The sequence below is a fragment of the Salvelinus alpinus genome, chromosome 24 (genome assembly GCF_045679555.1).
Source record: "Salvelinus alpinus chromosome 24, SLU_Salpinus.1, whole genome shotgun sequence".
NCBI classification, from domain to species: domain Eukaryota; kingdom Metazoa; phylum Chordata; class Actinopteri; order Salmoniformes; family Salmonidae; genus Salvelinus; species Salvelinus alpinus.
In genome coordinates, this window is record NC_092109.1 from 46,232,680 (window position 1) to 46,253,743 (window position 21,064).

The window sequence follows — 21,064 nt, forward strand, 5'->3', positions numbered from 1 at the left end:
TAAACAATATAATAAATATAAACAATATAATAAATATAATAAATATAATAAATATAAACAATATAATGAATATTAAAAATATTAAAAATATTAAAACTTTAAACAATATAATAAATATAAAAATAGTATAAATATAAACTATATAAACATAATAATAAATATAAACAACATAATAAATATAAACAACATAATAAATATAAACGATATAATAAACAAAAAAATATAATAAATATAAACAATATAAACAATATAATAAATATTAACAATATCAACAACAATGAAAAGTTGGTTGGATATTGAATCAATCAATCCTCGTAAAACTGCTCAAATCCAAAGAAAAGCACTCAGAAATAACATTGGGAGGTATACCGTACAGCCTATATTTGAAAATCGACCAAAACACTGTCAAAACTATATATACAGTTCAGGTTGGAAGTTTAGCCAAATACCTTTATACTCAGTTTTTCACAATTTCTGACATTTAATCAGAGTCAAAATTCCCTGTTTTAGGTCAGTTAAGATCACCACTTTATTTTAAGAATGTGAAATGTCCGAATAATTGTAGAGAATGATTTATTTCAGCTTTTATTTCTTTCATCACATTCCCAGTGGGTCAGAAGTTCACATACACTCAGTTAGTATTTGGTAACATTGCCTTTAAATTCTTTAACTTGGGTCAAATGTTTTGGGTAGCCTTTCACAAGCTTCCCACAATAATTTGGGTGAATTTTGGCCCATTCCTCCTGACAGAGCTGATGTAACTGAGTCAGGTTTGTAGGCCTCCTTGCTCGCACATGCTTTTTCAGTTCTGCCCACAAATGTTCAAAAGGATTGAGGTCAGGGCTTTGTGATGGCCACTCCAATACCTTGACTTTGTTGTCCTTAAGCCATTTTGCCACAACTTTGGAAGTATGCTTGGGGTCATTGTCCATTTAGAAGACCCAAGCTTTAACTTCCTGACTGATGTCTTGAGATGTTGCTTCAATATATCTACATAATTGTCTTTCCTCATGATGCCATCTATTTTGTGAAGTGCACTTGTCCCTCCTGCAGCAAAGCACACCCACAACATGATGCTGCCACCCCCGTGCTTCACGGTTGGGATGTTGTTCTTCGGCTTGCAATTCTCCCCCTTCTTCCTCCAAACATAACGATGGTCATTATGGCCAAACAGTTCTATTTTTGTTTCATCAGACCAGAGGACATTTCTCCAAGAAGTGCGATCTTTGTCCCCATGTGCAGTTGCAAACCGTAGTCTGGCTTTTTTATGGCGGGTTTTGGTGCATTGGCTTCTTCCTTGCTGAGCGGCCTTTCAGGTTATGTCGATATAGGACTCGTTTTACTGTGGATATAGATACTTTTGTACCTGTTTCCTCCAGCATCTTCACAAGGTCCTTTGCTGTTGTTCTGTGATTGAGTTGCATTTTTCGCACCAAAGTACATTCATCTCTAGGAGACAGAACACATCTCCTTCCTGAGCAGTATGACGGCTGCGTGGTCCCATGGTGTTTATACTTGCGTACTATTGTTTGTACAGATGAACGTGGTACCTTCAGGCATTTGGAAATTGCTCCCAAGGATGAACCAGACTTGTGGAGGTCTACTATTTTTTCTGAGGTCTTGGCTGCAATCTTTTTATTTTCCCATGATGTCAAGCAAAGAGGCACTGCGTTTGAAGGTAGGCCTTGACATACATCCACAGGTACACCTCCAATTGACTCAAATGATGTCAATTAGCCTATCAGAAGCTTCTAAAGCCATGACATCATTTTCTGGAATTTTCCAAGCTGTTTAAAGGCACAGTCAACTTAGTGTATGTAACTTTTTACTCACTGGAATTGTGATTACATTGAGTTATAAGTGAAATATTCTGTCTGTAAACAATTGTTGGAAAAATTACTTGTGTCATGCACAAAGTAGATGTCCTAACCAACTTGCCAAAACAATAGTTTGTTAACTTCTCTAGGATAGGGGGCAGCAAATTCACTATTGGATAAATAGTGTGCCCAATTTCAACTTCCTTCTACTCATCCCCAGAATATAAGATATGCATATTATTAGTAGATTTGGATAGAAAACACTCTGAAGTTTCTAAAACTGTTTGAATCATGTCTGTAAGTATAACAGAACTTATGTAGCAGGCAAAACCCCGAGGACTAACCATTATTTTTTATTTTTTTTAAGTCACTGTCTGTTCAATGAACTTTCATTGGAATACTGGATTTCTAATCACCCTGTTTTCAGTTCCTACCGCTTCCACTGGATGTCACCACTCTTTGGAAATAGGTTGAGGTTATTCCTTTGTGCAATGAAGAAGTGAGGCCACCTGGAAACAGTGTAACGTCATGTGTACTGTTTGAGCGTTGCGCAAGACTAGAAAAGTAGCGTTAGTTTGTTGATCTCCTGTATTGAAAACAGATAGACCGGTCTTCAATTTGATCGATTATTAACGTTTACAAATACCTTAAGTTATATTACAAAAGTACTTTGAAATGTTTTGGCAAAGTTTAGAGGTAATTTCTGAGATATTTTGTAGTGACTTTGCGCAAATTGGAAGCTGTTTTTTTCTGGATCAACCGCGCCAAATAAATGGACAATTTGGATATATATGGACGGAATTAATCGACCAAAAGGACCATTTATGATGTTTATGGGACATATTGGAGTGCCAACAAAAGAATCTCGTCAAAGGTAAGGCATGATTTATATTTTATTTCTGTGTTTTGTGTCGTGCCTGCAGTGTTGAAATATGCTACACTATCTTTGTTTACTGTTGTGCTATCATCAGATAATAGCATCTTATGCTTTCGCCGAAAAGCCTTTTTGAAATCTGACATGGTGGCTGGATTCACAACGAGTGTAGCTTTAATTTGGTATCTTACATGTGTGATTTAATGAAAGTTTGATTTTATATCATTTTTTTGAATTTGGCGCTCTACATTTTCCCTGGCTATTGGCCAAGTGGGACGGTAGCGTCCCACATATCCTAGAGAAGTTAACAAGAAATGTGTGGAGTTGTTGAAAAACAAGTTTTAATGACTCCAATCTAAGTGTATGTAAACTTCCGATTTCAACTGTAGGTAGCTCCTACCTATCTACAGTATATATGTATAACTTTATGAGCTGGACTGCCTGTCTTTTACTATTTATTTATTTTCTGGCTTTAGACGCCCAATGGGCTTTTTTGCTTTTTTTGGCGCCCCCTGGCGCCCCCTTGACACAAGCAAGGTAATACTGTAAATCCCGGGATGAGAGAAGGACGCTATGATAATCTGGATACTTCCCAATACGTGTAACTTATTTACCATCAACAGTACATCACAACATGGAAGTCCACATCTCTCACCTGAAAGACACTCGCCCCCTCCGCCAGATCCTCCCTGACCACAATACTGGAGGGGAACGACTCAAACTGAGGCGTCAGTCTGTTGGCTGAGAACAGGTCTGTGTACCCTTCATCCACCCTGGGTCTCCGCAGCGCCGTAGCCTTCTGGAGGAAGAAGAAGAAGACTTTACAGATCTATTTTCTTTGTAGTCCAAAGAAATGTGTGATCTGCTTTAATCCCAACAGAGGGGCTGGAACAGAGAGGTTAGAAAAGAGAGGCTGGAACAGAGGGGTCGGAACAGAGGGGTCGGAACAGAGGGGTCGGAACAGAGGGGTCGGAACAGAGGGTTCGGAACAGAGGGCAGCCACAGTGTGAGACCAACGTCGCTGTGTTGCTAACATTATAGCTTCCTCCGCTGTCCCTGTCCGAACTAGGGATCCTCTGCTCACAAACACACGTGTCCCTGTCCGAACTAAGGATCCTCTGCTCACAAACACACGTGTCCCTGTCCGAACTAGGGATCCTCTGCTCACAAACACACGTGTCCCTGTCCGAACTAGGGATCCTCTGCTCACAAACACACGTGTCCCTGTCCGAACTAGGGATCCTCTGCTCACAAACACACGTGTCCCTGTCCGAACTAGGGATCCTCTGCTCACAAACACACGTGTCCCTGTCCGAACTAGGGATCCTCTGCTCACAAACACACGTGTCCCTGTCCGAACTAGGGATCCTCTGCTCACAAACACACGTGTCCCTGTCCGAACTAGGGATCCTCTGCTCACAAACACACGTGTCCCTGTCCGAACTAGGGATCCTCTGCTCACAAACACACGTGTCCCTGTCCGAACTAGGGATCCTCTGCTCACAAACACACGTGTCTCTGTCCGAACTAGGGATCCTCTGCTCACAAACACACGTGACAATGTACCAACAACAGCTTGAGCTATACAAAATAATCTAATTGGACATCTCCATTGGTGACATTTCAAACTAGCTGTGGTGTAAGTTTACGGCATGTTCCTAACTCCATTACAAATGCTGCGCCCAATGAGCAGTTTAGGGGTTAAGTGCCTTGCTCAAGGGCACATCGGCAGTAAGTGCACCTGAGATACGGATATTGATATTGATAATGATACTGATAATGATATTGATGGCACCTGTAGTACCAGCTCTGCCAGGCTCTGGGCCACTCCTGTCTCTCTGCAGGTGACACTACGAGACGGCATCCTTCCCCGGACCACCGTCACGTTGACATAGGTCGGCTCCGAGAACAGCTCTCCGTCCGTCGCCTCCACCTTCAGAGGAATAATAATAGTAATAATAGTAAGAAGAAGAAGAATGATCATATTAAAAATAATAATACTATTAATAATAAAAGGAATAACAATATGAACAATAATAATAATATTAACAATAAGAATAAGAATAATACTGTGTACCAAATGGAACACTGTTATGTTCAGTGCACTATTATAAGGAGAGACATAGGGAGACATAGGGAGACACAGGGAGACATAGGGAGACAAAGGGAGACAAAGGGAGACATAGAGAGACATAGGGAGACAAAGGGAGACATAGGGAGACAAAGGGAGACATAGGGAGACATAGGGAGAAACAGGGAGACATAGGGAGACATAGGGGGACATAGGGATACATAGGGAGACATAGGGAGACATAGGGAGACAAAGGGAGACAAAGGGAGACACAGGGAGACATAGGGAGACAAAGGGAGACATAGGGAGACAAAGGGAGACATAGGGAGACATAGGGAGAAACAGGGAGACATAGGGAGACATAGAGAGACATAGGGAGAAACAGGGAGACACAGGGAGGCACAGGGAGACACAGGGAGGCACAGGGAGACATAGGGAGGCATAGGGAGACATAGGGAGACATAGGGAGAAACAGGGAGACATAGGGAGACACAGGGAGACACAGGGAGGCAAAGGGAGACAAAGGGAGGAAAAGGGAGACATAGAGAGACATAGGGAGACATAGGGAGACATAGGGAGACATAGGGAGACATAGGGAGAAACAGGGAGACATAGGGAGACACAGGGAGACACAGGGAGGCACAGGGAGACATAGGGAGACATAGGGAGACATAGGGAGACAAATGGAGACATAGGGATACATTGGGAGACATAAGGAGACACAGAAAGACACAGGGAGACACAGGGAGACACAGGGAGGCACAGGGAGACATAGGGATACATAGGGAGACATAGGGAGACAAATGGAGACATAGGGATACATTGATAGACATAAGGAGACACAGAAAGACACAGGGAGACACAAGGAGACACAGGGAGACAAAGGGAGACAAAGGGAGACATAGAGAGACACAGGAACACAGGGAGACACAGGGAGACACAGGGAGACACAGGGAGACACAGGGAGACATAGGGATACATAGGGAGACATAGGGAGACAAATGGAGACATAGGGATACATTGGGAGACATAAGGAGACACAGAAAGAGACAGGGAGACACAGGGAGACACAGGGAGACACAGGGAGACATAGGGATACATAGGGAGACACAGGGAGACAAAGGGAGACAAAGGGAGATATGGATCCTGGGACCCATCAATACTATATGTGACACACTCTCTACACACACAACACACACACACACAACACACACAACACACAACACTCTACAAACCCCAGACATTGTTCTTAGTAGTGTAATACTGTAGTGTAGTGTAACACTGTAGTCTAATACTGTAATGTAATACTGTAGTGTAATACTGTAGTGTAATGTAATACTGTAGAGTAATACTGTAATGTAATACTGTAGTGTAATACTGTAATGTAATACTGTCGTGTAATACTGTAGTGTAATGTAATACTGTAGTGTAATACTGTAATGTAATAATGACGTGTAATACTGTAATGTAATACTGTAGTGTAATACTGTAATGTAATACTGTAGTGTAATACTGTAGTTTAATACTGTAGTGTAATGTAATACTGTAGTGTAATACTGTAACGTAATACTGTAATACTGTAGACTGTAGTGCAATGTAATACTGTAGTGTAGTGTAAAACTGTAGTGTAATACTGTAGTGTAATACTGTAATGTAATACTGTAATATAATGTAATACTGTAGTGTAGTGTAAAACTGTAGTGTAATACTGTAGTGTAATACTGTAATGTAATACTGTACTGTAATACTGTAATGTAATACTGTAGTGTAATACTGTAGTGTAGTACTGTAGTGTAATACTGTAGTGTAATGTAATACTGAGTGTAATACTGTAGTGTAATGCAATACTGTAGTGTAATACTGTAGTGTAATACTGTAGTGTAATACTATAGTGTAATACTGTACTGTAGTAATGTAATGCAATACTGTAGTGTAATACTGTAGTGTAATACTGTAGTGTAATGCAATACTGTAGTGTAATACTGTAGTGTAATACTGTAGTGTAATACTGTAGTGTAATACTGTGTAATACTGTAGTGTAATGCAATACTGTAGTGTAATACTGTAGTGTAATACTGTAGTGTAATGTAATACTGTAGTGTAATACTGTAATGTAATGCAATACTGTAGTGTAATACTGTAATGTAATGCAATACTGTAGTGTAATACTGTAGTGTAGTGTAATACTGTAATGTAATACTGTAGTGTAATACTGTAGTGTAGTGTAATACTGTAGTGTAGTGTAGTGTAATACTGTAATGTAATACTGTAGTGTAATACTGTAGTGTAGTGTAATACTGTAGTGTAGTGTAATACTGTAGTGTAATACTGTAGTGTAATACTGTAGTGTAATACGGTAGTGTAATGTAATACTGTAGTGTAATACTGTAATGTATTACTGTAGTGTAATACTGTAATGTAATACTGTCGTGTAATACTGTAATGTAATACTGTAGTGTAATACTGTAATGTAATACTGTAGTGTAATACTGTAATGTAATACTGTCGTGTAATACTGTAATGCAATACTGTAGTGTAATACTGTAATGTAATGCAATACTGTAGTGTAATACTGTAGTGTAGTGTAATACTGTAGTGTAGTGTACGTTTGTAAATATGTAATATGATCATTTTATTTATCTTTCCTCGACAGCCACAACATGATGAAAAAGTTGTATCTTTTTTTCATGTGTTGTGGTGTATGTGTTGTGGTGTATGTGTTGTGGTGTATGTGTTGTATGTGTTGTGGTGTATGTGCTGTGGTGTATGTATTGTCTGTATGTGTTGTGGTGTATGTGCTGTGGTGTATGTGTTGTGGTGTATGTGCTGTGGTGTATGTGTTGTATGTGTTGTGGTGTATGTGCTGTGGTGTATGTGTTGTATGTGTTGTGGTGTATGTGCTGTGGTGTGGTGTATGTGTTGTCTGTATGTGTTGTGGTGTATGTGCTGTGGTGTATGTATTGTCTGTATGTGTTGTGGTGTATGTGCTGTGGTGTATGTGTTGTGGTGTATGTGTTGTGGTGTATGTGCTGTGTTGTATGTGCTGTTGTGTATGTGTTGTGTTGTATGTGTTGTGGTGTATGTGTTGTCTGTATGTGTGTTGTCCTTGTGGCATTAATAGTTTGTTAATTTCAATACCTTGAGGTTGAAGACTGCAGTACACAGGAGAAATATTAGGGATACATAGGGACAACATAAGGGCTGCATAGGGCTGCATAGGGGATACATAGGGACAACATAAGGGCTGCATAGGGCTTCATAGGGGATACATAGGAACAACATAAGGGCTGCATAGGGGATACATAGGGACAACATAAGGGCTGCATAGGGGATACATAGGGACAACATAAGGGATGCATAGGGGATACATAGGGACAACATAAGGGCTGCATAGGGGATACATAGGGACAACATAAGGGCTGCATAGGGGATACATAGGGACAACATAAGGGCTGCATAGGGGATACATAAGGACAACATAAGGGATGCATAGGGGATACATAGGGACAACATAAGGGCTGCATAGGGGATACATAGGGACAACATAAGGGCTGCATAGGGGATACATAGGGACAACATAAGGGCTGCATAGGGGATACATAGGGACAACATAAGGGCTGCATAGGGGATACATAGGGACAACATAAGGGATGCATAGGGGATACATAGGGACAACATAATGGATGCATAGGGGATACATAGGGACAACATAAGGGCTGCATAGGGCTTCATAGGGGATACATAGGAACAACATAAGGGCTGCATAGGGGATACATAGGGACAACATAAGGGCTGCATAGGGGATACATAGGGACAACATAAGGGCTGCATAGGGGATACATAGGGACAACATAAGGGCTGCATAGGGGATACATAGGGACAACATATGGGCTGCATAGGGGATACATAGGGATAACATATGGGCTGCATAGGGGATACATAGGGACAACATAGGGGATACATAGGGACAACATAGGGGATACATAGGGACAACATAGGGGATACATAGGGACAACATAGGGGATACATAGGGACAACATAGGGGATACATAGGGACAACATAGGGGATACATATGGACAACATAAGGGCTGCATAGGGGATACATAGGGACAACATAAGGGCTGCATAGGGGATACATAGGGACAACATATGGGCTGCATAGGGGATACATAGGGACAACATAAGGGCTGCATAGGGGATACATAGGGACAACATAAGGGCTGCATAGGGGATACATAGGGACAACATATGGGCTGCATAGGGGATACATAGGGATAACATATGGGCTGCATAGGGGATACATAGGGACAACATAAGGGCTGCATAGGGGATACATAGGGACAACATAAGGGCTGCATAGGGGATACATAGGGACAACATAAGGGATGCATAGGGGATACATAGGGACAACATATGGGCTGCATAGGGGATACATAGGGACAACATAAGGGATGCATAGGGGATACATAGGGACAACATAGGGGATACATAGGGACAACATAGGGGATACATATGGACAACATAAGGGCTGCATAGGGGATACATAGGGACAACATATGGGCTGCATAGGGGATACATAGGGATAACATATGGGCTGCATAGGGGATACATAGGGACAACATAAGGGCTGCATAGGGGATACATAGGGACAACATAAGGGCTGCATAGGGGATACATAGGAACAACATAAGGGCTGCATAGGGGATACATAGGGACAACATATGGGCTGCATAGGGGATACATAGGGATAACATATGGGCTGCATAGAGGATACATAGGGACAACATAAGGGCTGCATAGGGGATACATAGGGACAACATAAGGGCTGCATAGGGGATACATAGGGACAACATAAGGGATGCATAGGGGATACTTAGGGACAACGTAAGGGCTGCAACGTAAGGGCTACATAGGGACAACATAGGGGATACATAGGGACAACATAAGGGCTGCATAGGGGATACATAGGGACAACATAAGGGCTGCATAAGGGATACATAGGGACAACATAAGGGCTGCATAGGGGATACATAGGGACAACATAAGGGCTGCATAAGGGATACATAGGGACAACATAGGGGCTGCATAGGGGATACATAGGGACAACATAGGGGATACATAGGGACAACATAGGGGATACATATGGACAACATAAGGGCTGCATAGGGGATGCATAGGGACAACATAAGGGCTGCATAGGGGATGCATAGGGACAACATAAGGGCTGCATAGGGGATACTTAGGGACAACGTAAGGGCTGCAACGTAAGGGCTACATAGGGACAACATAGGTTTTTTTAAATTATTTTTTTTACCTTTATTTAACTAGGCAAGCATAATATATACATAGGGCTACATAAGGTTACATAGGGGTGTATAGGGAATGCATAGGGATACATAGGGCTACATAGGGGTGTATAAGGGTGCATAGGGATACATAGGGCTACATAGGGGTGTATAAGGGTGCATAGGGGATACATAGGGCTGCATAGGGAATGAATAGGAATACATAGAGGGTACATAGGGAAAAGATGGGGGTACATAGGGATACCTTGAGGTTGAAGACAACTGTCTTGAGGTTAGCGGAGGCCAGGGACCTCCTCAAGGCCAGGGCACCAGAATCTGGGTTCAGGTTGAAGTAGTCCAGATCATTGCCTGACAGGATCCTATACTTAACCAGCCCCAGGTCATCTATGTCTGCAATACAAAACAATACATACTTAACCAGCCCCAATGAAACAATACAATCAAAATCTCCATATGTCAATCAAAAGTATTTTTATACAGACTTTTTGTTTTACATCATTCGTTGACAAAATGCTTTCCAGTTACCCAGCCTAGAGAGAAACCAGGCTCAGAGGGCTGTCCTCTCCTGACCAGACCAGCACCCTATTCCCCGGATGTGATGTCTTCTGCTCCGTTCTCACCCCCCCCCCCCTCCCAGAGAGAAACCAGGCTCAGAGGGCTGTCCTCTCCTGACCAGACCAGCACCCTATTCCCTGGATGTGATGTCTTCTGCTCCGTTCTCACCCACCCCCCCACCCCCCCAGAGAGAAACCAGGCTCAGAGGGCTGTCCTCTCCTGACCAGACCAGCACCCTATTCCCTGGATGTGATGTCTTATGCTCCGTTCTCACACCCCCACCCCCCCACCCCCCCAGAGAGAAACCAGGCTCAGAGGGCTGTCCTCTCCTGACCAGACCAGCACCCTATTCCCTGGATGTGATGTCTTCTGCTCCGTTCTCACCAACCCCCCCCCCCCCCCCCCAGAATGCACACATCACATAGTAGAGAGGAGCACAGGGTCGAGCAGGCAGGTAGCCTAGTGGTTAGAGTGTAGAGGCGGCAGGTAGCCTAGTGGTTAGAGTGTAGAGGCGGCAGGTATCCTAGTGGTTAGAGTGTAGAGGTGGCAGGTAGCCTAGTGGTTAGAGTGTAGAGGCGGCAGGTAGCCTAGTGGTTAGAGTGTAGAGGCGGCAGGTAGTCTAGTGGTTAGAGTGTAGAGGCGGCAGGTAGTCTAGTGGTTAGAGTGTAGAGGCGGCAGGTAGCCTAGTGGTTAGAGTGTTGAGGTGGCAGGTAGCCTAGTGGTTAGAGTGTAGAGGCGGCAGGTAGCCTAGTGGTTAGAGTGTAGAGGCGGCAGGTAGCCTAGTGGTTAGAGTGTAGAGGCGGCAGGTAGTCTAGTGGTTAGAATGTAGAGGCGGCAGGTAGTCTAGTGGTTAGAGTGTAGAGGCGGCAGGTAGCCTAGTGGTTAGAGTGTAGAGGCGGCAGGTAGCCTAGTGGTTAGAGTGTAGAGGCGGCAGGTAGCCTAGTGGTTAGAGTGTAGAGGCGGCAGGTAGCCTAGTGGTTAGAGTGTAGAGGCGGCAGGTAGCCTAGTGGTTAGAGTGTAGAGGCGGCAGGTAGCCTAGTGGTTAGAGTGTAGAGGCGGCAGGTAGCCTAGTGGTTAGAGTGTAGAGGCGGCAGGTAGCCTAGTGGTTAGAGTGTAGAGGCGGCAGGTAGCCTAGTGGTTAGAGTGTAGAGGCGGCAGGTAGTCTAGTGGTTAGAGTGTAGAGGCGGCAGGTAGCCTAGTGGTTAGAGTGTAGAGGCGGCAGGTAGCCTAGTGGTTAGAGTGTAGAGGCGGCAGGTAGCCTAGTGGTTAGAGTGTAGAGGCGGCAGGTAGCCTAGTGGTTAGAGTGTAGAGGCGGCAGGTAGCCTAGTGGTTAGAGTGTAGAGGCGGCAGGTAGCCTAGTGGTTAGAGTAGAGGCGGCAGGTAGCCTAGTGGTTAGAGCGTTGGAGCAGGTAGCCTAGTGGTTAGAGTGTAGAGGCGGCAGGAAGCCTAGTGGTTAGAGCGTTGGACTAGTAACCAGCAGGTAGCCTAGTGGTTAGAGCGTTGGACTAGTAACCAGCAGGTAGCCTAGTGGTTAGAGCGTTGGACTAGTAACCAGCAGGTAGCCTAGTGGTTAGAGTGTTGGACTAGTAACCAGCAGGTAGCCTAGTGGTTAGAGCGTTGGACTAGTAACCAGCAGGTAGCCTAGTGGTTAGAGCGTTGGACTAGTAACCAGCAGGTAGTCTAGTGGTTAGAGCGTTGGACTAGTAACCAGCAGGTAGCCTAGTGGTTAGAGCGTTGGACTAGTAACCAGCAGGTAGTCTAGTGGTTAGAGCGTTGGACTAGTAACCAGCAGGTAGCCTAGTGGTTAGAGCGTTGGACTAGTAACCAGCAGGTAGCCTAGTGGTTAGAGCGTTGGACTAGTAACCAGCAGGTAGCCTAGTGGTTAGAGTGTTGGACTAGTAACCAGCAGGTAGCCTAGTGGTTAGAGCGTTGGACTAGTAACCAGCAGGTAGCCTAGTGGTTAGAGCGTTGGACTAGTAACCAGCAGGTAGCCTAGTGGTTAGAGTGTTGGACTAGTAACCAGCAGGTAGCCTAGTGGTTAGAGCGTTGGACTAGTAACCAGCAGGTAGCCTAGTGGTTAGAGCGTTGGACTAGTAACCAGCAGGTAGCCTAGTGGTTAGAGCGTTGGACTAGTAACCAGCAGGTATTCTAGTGGTTAGAGCGTTGGACTAGTAACCAGCAGGTAGCCTAGTGGTTAGAGTGTTGGACTAGTAACCAGCAGGTAGCCTAGTGGTTAGAGCGTTGGACTAGTAACCGAAAGGTTTCTGGATCGAATCCCCGAGCTGACATGGTAAAAAAATCTCTTGTTCTGCCCCTGAACAAGGCAGTTAACCCGCTGTTCCTAGGCCGTAATTGTAAATAAGAATTTGTTGTTAACTGACTTGCCGGGTTAAATAAAAGGGAGGGCCAGTTTCATCAAAGCACTTGATGGTTTTTGCGACTGCACTTGAAGAAACGTTCAAAGTTCTTTAAATGTTCTGTATTGTCTGACCTTCCTGTCTTAAAGTAATGATGGACTGTAGTTTCTCTTTGCTTATTTGAGCTGTTCTTGCCATAATATGGACTTGGTCTTTTACCAAATAGGGCTATCTTCTGTATACCACCCCTACGTTGTCACAACACAACTGTTTGGCTCAAACACATGAAGAAAGAAAGCAATTCTACAAAATAACTTTTAACAAAGCACAACGGTTAATTGAAATGCATTCCAGGTGACTACCTCATGAAGCTGGTTGAGAGAATGCCAAGAGTGTGCAAAGCTGTCAAGGCAAAGGTTGGCTACTTTGAAGAATCTCAAATCGAAAAAGAAATTTGGGTTACTACATGATTCCATATGTGTTATTTCATAGTTTCAATGTCTTCATTATTATTCTACAATGTAGACAATAGTAAAAATAAAGAAAAAAACCTTGAATGAGTAGGTGTGTCCAAACTTTTGACTGGTAATGTATATATATATATACATTACCAGTCAGACCATGAAAAACACGATTCTCTGGTCTGATGAAACCAAGACTGAACTCTTTGTCCTGAATGCCAAGCGTCACGTCTGGAGGAAACCAGGCTCCGCTCATCACCAGGCAAATGCCATCCCTACGATGAAGCATGGTGGTGGCAGCATCATGCTGTGGGGATGTTTTTCAGCAGCAGGGACTGGGAGACTAGTCAGGACCGAGGTAAAGATGAACAGAGCAAAGTACAGAGAGATCCTTGATGAAAACCTGCTCCAGAGCGCTCAGGGCCTTCTGACTGGGGTAAAGGTTCACCTTCCAACAGGACAATGACCCTAAGCACACAGCCAAGACAACGCAGGAGTGGCTTCGGGACAAGTCTCTGAATGTACTTGAGTGGCCCAGCCAAAGCCTGGACTTGAACCTGATCGAACATCTCTGGAGAGACCTGAAAATAGCTGTGCAGCGATGCTCCCCATCCAACCTGACAGAGCTTGAGAGGATCTGCAGAGAAGAATGGGAGAAACTCCCCAAATACAGGTGTGCCAAGCTTGTAGCATCATACCCAAGAAGACTGGAGTCTGTAATCACTGCCAAAGGTGCTTCAACAAAGTACTGAGTAAAGGGTCTGAATACTTATGTAAATGTAATATTTCAGTTTTATTTTTTAAATAAATTGGCAACAATTTCTAAAAACCTGTTTTTGCTTTGTCATTATGAGGTATTGTGTGTAGATTGATGAGGGGAAAAATCAATTAAATCGATTGTAGAATAAGGCTGTAACGTAACAAAATGTGGAGAAAGTCAAGGGGTCTGAATACTTTCCGAAAGCACTGTTTATACAAATTATCCATGATCAAGTGCTGGTAAAACCCTACTATTTATACTATTATACTAAACCCCTATTTGAATTTGCTCCATAGCTTGGTTGTGCTGCGATCCAAGTGGGAGATGGGAAATGACGGACTCGCGAAGAGGAAGAACTTTGCAGCTGTTTCTGATTAATAATGAACTAATTAATAAACAATGCCATGCTGGTGGGTGGTAACATTCAAATAAAACCCAGCCCTGAAACAAAACGTAGACCGGAAAAGAATTTGCACGTCATCTCATAGGAAAAGGTATTTTACACAGACTTGCACGAAGCTGGACAATCGGATTTGCTAGTTCAAGGCAAAATATATCATACTTTGACTAAAATGATGACCTATTGATGTAAATCGTTGTACAACGTCATGGGTAAGTTCTGGCCATCATTTTTCAGGTCCAAAAAGTGGATTTCCGCTGGTGTGGAGAGTCCCTAACTAGTTAGTTTTGGTTTTCATCCAATTGGTGACAGATTTTCATGGGAACATTCTAAAATATGAGCATTTTCCCACTAGTGTTTCCACCAAACTAACTTGTTTCCCACCAAACTAACTTGTTTCCCACCAGTGTTTCCACCAAACTAACTTGTTTCCCACCAGTGTTTCCACCAAACTAACTTGTTTCCCACCAGTGGTGTGTTTCCACCAAACTAACTTGTTTCCCACCACTGTTTCCACCAAACTAACTTGTTTCCCACCAGTGGTGTGTTTCCACCAAACTGACTTGTTTCCCACCAGTGTTTTCACCAAACTAACTTGTTTCCCACCAGTGTTTCCACCAAACTGACTTGTTTCCCAGCAGTGTTTCCACCAAACGAACTTGTTTCTCACCAGTGTTTCCACCAAACGAACTTGTTTCCCACCAGTGTTTCCACCAAACGAACTTGTTTCCCACCAGTGTTTCCACCAAACTGACTTGTTTCCCACCAGTGTTTCCACCAAACTAACTTGTTTCCCACCAGCGTTTCCACCAAACTAACTTGTTTCCCACCAGCGTTTCCACCAAACTAACTTGTTTCCCACCAGTGTTTCCACCAAACTGATTTGTTTCCCACCAGTGTTTCCACCAAACTGACTTGTTTCCCACCAGTGTTTCCACCAAACTGACTTGTTTCCCACCAGTGTTTCCACCAAACTGACTTGTTTCCCACCAGTGTTTCCACCAAACTGACTTGTTTCCCACCATTGTTTCCACCAAACTGACTTGTTTCCCACCAGTGTTTCCACCAAATGAACTTGTTTCCCACCAGTGTTTCCACCAAACTAACTTGTTTCCCACCAGTGTTTCCACCAAACTAACTTGTTTCCCACCAGCGTTTCCACCAAACTAACTTGTTTCCCACCAGCGTTTCCACCAAATTAACTTGTTTCCCACCAGTGTTTCCACCAAACTAACTTGTTTCCCACCAGTGTTTCCACCAAACTAACTTGTTTCCCACCAGTGTTTCCACCAAACTAACTTGTTTCCCACCAGCGTTTCCACCAAATTAACTTGTTTCCCACCAGTGTTTCCACCAAACTAACTTGTTTCCCACCAGTGTTTCCACCAAACTGACTTGTTTCCCACCAGTGTTTCCACCAAACTAACTTGTTTCCCACCAGTGTTTCCACCAAACTAACTTGTTTCCCACCAGTGTTTCCACCAAACGAACTTGTTTCCCACCAGTGTTTCCACCAAACTAACTTGTTTCCCACCAGTGTTTCCACCAAACTGATTTGTTTCCCACCAGTGTTTCCACCAAACTAACTTGTTTCCCACCAGTGTTTCCACCAAACTGACTTGTTTCCCACCAGTGTTTCCACCAAATTAACCTGTTTCCCACCATTGTTTCCACCAAACTAACTTGTTTCCCACCAGTATTTCCACCAAACTAACTTGTTTCCCACCAGTGTTTTCACCAAACTAACTTGTTTCCCACCAGTGTTTCCCACCAAACTGACTTGTTTCCCACCAGTGTTTCCACCAAACTGACTTGTTTCCCACCAGTGTTTCCAGCAAACTGACTTGTTTCCCACCAGTGTTTCCACCAAACTGACTTGTTTCCCACCAGCGTTTCCACCAAACTAACTTGTTTCCCACCAGTGGTGTGTTTCCACCAAACTAACTTGTTTCCCACCAGTGTTTCCACCAAACTAACTTGTTTCCCACCAGCGTTTCCACCAAACTAACTTGTTTCCCACCAGCGTTTCCACCAAATTAACTTGTTTCCCACCAGTGTTTCCACCAAACTAACTTGTTTCCCACCAGTGTTTCCACCAAACTAACTTGTTTCCCACCAGTGTTTCCACCAAACTAACTTGTTTCCCACCAGCGTTTCCACCAAATTAACTTGTTTCCCACCAGTGTTTCCACCAAACTAACTTGTTTCCCACCAGTGTTTCCACCAAACTGACTTGTTTCCCACCAGTGTTTCCACCAAACTAACTTGTTTCCCACCAGTGTTTCCACCAAACTAACTTGTTTCCCACCAGTGTTTCCACCAAACGAACTTGTTTCCCACCAGTGTTTCCACCAAACTAACTTGTTTCCCACCAGTGTTTCCACCAAACTGATTTGTTTCCCACCAGTGTTTCCACCAAACTAACTTGTTTCCCACCAGTGTTTCCACCAAACTGACTTGTTTCCCACCAGTGTTTCCACCAAATTAACCTGTTTCCCACCATTGTTTCCACCAAACTAACTTGTTTCCCACCAGTATTTCCACCAAACTAACTTGTTTCCCACCAGTGTTTTCACCAAACTAACTTGTTTCCCACCAGTGTTTCCCACCAAACTGACTTGTTTCCCACCAGTGTTTCCACCAAACTGACTTGTTTCCCACCAGTGTTTCCAGCAAACTGACTTGTTTCCCACCAGTGTTTCCACCAAACTGACTTGTTTCCCACCAGCGTTTCCACCAAACTAACTTGTTTCCCACCAGTGGTGTGTTTCCACCAAACTGACTTGTTTCCCACCAGTGTTTTCACCAAACGAACTTGTTTCCCACCAGTGTTTCCACCAAACTGACTTGTTTCCCACCAGCGTTTTCACCAAACTAACTTGTTTCCCACCAGTGTTTCCCCCAAACTGACTTGTTTCCCACCAGTGTTTCACCAAACTAACTTGTTTCCCACCAGTGTTTCACCAAACTAACTTGTTTCCCACCAGTGGTGTGTTTCCACCAAACTAACTTGTTTCCCACCAGTGTTTCCACCAAACTGACTTGTTTCCCACCAGTGTTTCCACCAAACTGACTTGTTTCCCACCAGTGTTTCACCAAACTAACTTGTTTCCCACCAGTGTTTCCCACCAAACTGACTTGTTTCCCACCAGTGTTTCCACCAAACTGACTTGTTTCCCACCAGCGTTTCCACCAAACTAACTTGTTTCCCACCAGCGTTTCCACCAAATTAACTTGTTTCCCACCAGTGTTTCCACCAAACTAACTTGTTTCCCACCAGTGTTTCCACCAAACTAACTTGTTTCCCACCAGTGTTTCCACCAAACTAACTTGTTTCCCACCAGCGTTTCCACCAAATTAACTTGTTTCCCACCAGTGTTTCCACCAAACTAACTTGTTTCCCACCAGTGTTTCCACCAAACTGACTTGTTTCCCACCAGTGTTTCCACCAAACTAACTTGTTTCCCACCAGTGTTTCCACCAAACTAACTTGTTTCCCACCAGTGTTTCCACCAAACAAACTTGTTTCCCACCAGTGTTTCCACCAAACTAACTTGTTTCCCACCAGTGTTTCCACCAAACTGATTTGTTTCCCACCAGTGTTTCCACCAAACTAACTTGTTTCCCACCAGTGTTTCCACCAAACTGACTTGTTTCCCACCAGTGTTTCCACCAAATTAACCTGTTTCCCACCATTGTTTCCACCAAACTAACTTGTTTCCCACCAGTATTTCCACCAAACTAACTTGTTTCCCACCAGTGTTTTCACCAAACTAACTTGTTTCCCACCAGTGTTTCCCACCAAACTGACTTGTTTCCCACCAGTGTTTCCAGCAAACTGACTTGTTTCCCACCAGTGTTTCCACCAAACTGACTTGTTTCCCACCAGCGTTTCCACCAAACTAACTTGTTTCCCACCAGTGGTGTGTTTCCACCAAACTAACTTGTTTCCCACCAGTGTTTCCACCAAACTAACTTGTTTCCCACCAGCGTTTCCACCAAACTAACTTGTTTCCCACCAGCGTTTCCACCAAATTAACTTGTTTCCCACCAGTGTTTCCACCAAACTAACTTGTTTCCCACCAGTGTTTCCACCAAACTAACTTGTTTCCCACCAGTGTTTCCACCAAACTAACTTGTTTCCCACCAGCGTTTCCACCAAATTAACTTGTTTCCCACCAGTGTTTCCACCAAACTAACTTGTTTCCCACCAGTGTTTCCACCAAACTGACTTGTTTCCCACCAGTGTTTCCACCAAACTAACTTGTTTCCCACCAGTGTTTCCACCAAACTAACTTGTTTCCCACCAGTGTTTCCACCAAACGAACTTGTTTCCCACCAGTGTTTCCACCAAACTAACTTGTTTCCCACCAGTGTTTCCACCAAACTGATTTGTTTCCCACCAGTGTTTCCACCAAACTAACTTGTTTCCCACCAGTGTTTCCACCAAACTGACTTGTTTCCCACCAGTGTTTCCACCAAATTAACCTGTTTCCCACCATTGTTTCCACCAAACTAACTTGTTTCCCACCAGTATTTCCACCAAACTAACTTGTTTCCCACCAGTGTTTTCACCAAACTAACTTGTTTCCCACCAGTGTTTCCCACCAAACTGACTTGTTTCCCACCAGTGTTTCCACCAAACTGACTTGTTTCCCACCAGTGTTTCCAGCAAACTGACTTGTTTCCCACCAGTGTTTCCACCAAACTGACTTGTTTCCCACCAGCGTTTCCACCAAACTAACTTGTTTCCCACCAGTGGTGTGTTTCCACCAAACTGACTTGTTTCCCACCAGTGTTTTCACCAAACGAACTTGTTTCCCACCAGTGTTTCCACCAAACTGACTTGTTTCCCACCAGCGTTTTCACCAAACTAACTTGTTTCCCACCAGTGTTTCCACCAAACTGACTTGTTTCCCACCAGTGTTTCACCAAACTAACTTGTTTCCCACCAGTGTTTCACCAAACTAACTTGTTTCCCACCAGTGGTGTGTTTCCACCAAACTAACTTGTTTCCCACCAGTGTTTCCACCAAACTGACTTGTTTCCCACCAGTGTTTCCACCAAACTGACTTGTTTCCCACCAGTGTTTCACCAAACTAACTTGTTTCCCACCAGTGTTTCCCACCAAACTGACTTGTTTCCCACCAGTGTTTCCACCAAACTGACTTGTTTCCCACCAGCGTTTCCACCAAACTAACTTGTTTCCCACCAGCGTTTCCACCAAATTAACTTGTTTCCCACCAGTGTTTCCACCAAACTAACTTGTTTCCCACCAGTGTTTCCACCAAACTAACTTGTTTCCCACCAGTGTTTCCACCAAACTAACTTGTTTCCCACCAGCGTTTCCACCAAATTAACTTGTTTCCCACCAGTGTTTCCACCAAACTAACTTGTTTCCCACCAGTGTTTCCACCAAACTGACTTGTTTCCCACCAGTGTTTCCACCAAACTAACTTGTTTCCCACCAGTGTTTCCACCAAACTAACTTGTTTCCCACCAGTGTTTCCACCAAACAAACTTGTTTCCCACCAGTGTTTCCACCAAACTAACTTGTTTCCCACCAGTGTTTCCACCAAACTGATTTGTTTCCCACCAGTGTTTCCACCAAACTAACTTGTTTCCCACCAGTGTTTCCACCAAACTGACTTGTTTCCCACCAGTGTTTCCACCAAATTAACCTGTTTCCCACCATTGTTTCCACCAAACTAACTTGTTTCCCACCAGTATTTCCACCAAACTAACTTGTTTCCCACCAGTGTTTTCACCAAACTAACTTGTTTCCCACCAGTGTTTCCCACCAAACTGACTTGTTTCCCACCAGTGTTTCCACCAAACTGACTTGTTTCCCACCAGTGTTTCCAGCAAACTGACTTGTTTCCCACCAGTGTTTCCACCAAACTGACTTGTTTCCCACCAGCGTTTCCACCAAACTAACTTGTTTCCCACCAGTGGTGTGTTTCCACCAAACTGACTTGTTTCCCACCAGTGTTTTCACCAAACTAACTTGTTTCCCACCAGTGTTTCCACCAAACTGACTTGTTTCCCACCAGCGTTTTCACCAAACTAACTTGTTTCCCACCAGTGTTTCCACCAAACTGACTTGTTTCCCACCAGTGTTTCACCAAACTAACTTGTTTCCCACCAGTGTTTCACCAAACTAACTTGTTTCCCACCAGTGGTGTGTTTCCACCAAACTAACTTGTTTCCCACCAGTGTTTCCACCAAACTGACTTGTTTCCCACCAGTGTTTCCACCAAACTGACTTGTTTCCCACCAGTGTTTCACCAAACTAACTTGTTTCCCACCAGTGTTTCCCACCAAACTGACTTGTTTCCCACCAGTGTTTCCACCAAACGGACTTGTTTCCCACCATTGTTTCCCACCAAACTAACTTGTTTCCCACCATTGTTTCCCACCAAACTAACTTGTTTCCCACCAGTGTTTCCACCAAACTAACTT

General features: G+C 43.8%; 1 protein-coding gene across 1 annotated transcript in view; it reads right to left on the reverse strand.

Moving 5' to 3' along the window:
• Positions 1-21,064, reverse strand: part of LOC139551917 (protocadherin Fat 3) — a gene marked incomplete at its 3' end in the record, with an annotated part of 293,271 nt that overhangs the window by 254,108 nt on the left and 18,099 nt on the right. Inside the window, exons 10-12 of the mRNA XM_071363255.1 lie at positions 10,314-10,459; positions 4,487-4,624; positions 3,347-3,490 (exon numbers count right to left, since the gene is read on the reverse strand). Of these exons, the coding sequence (XP_071219356.1) occupies positions 3,347-3,490; positions 4,487-4,624; positions 10,314-10,459 (428 nt within the window). The remainder of the gene's footprint in view (positions 1-3,346; positions 3,491-4,486; positions 4,625-10,313; positions 10,460-21,064) is intronic.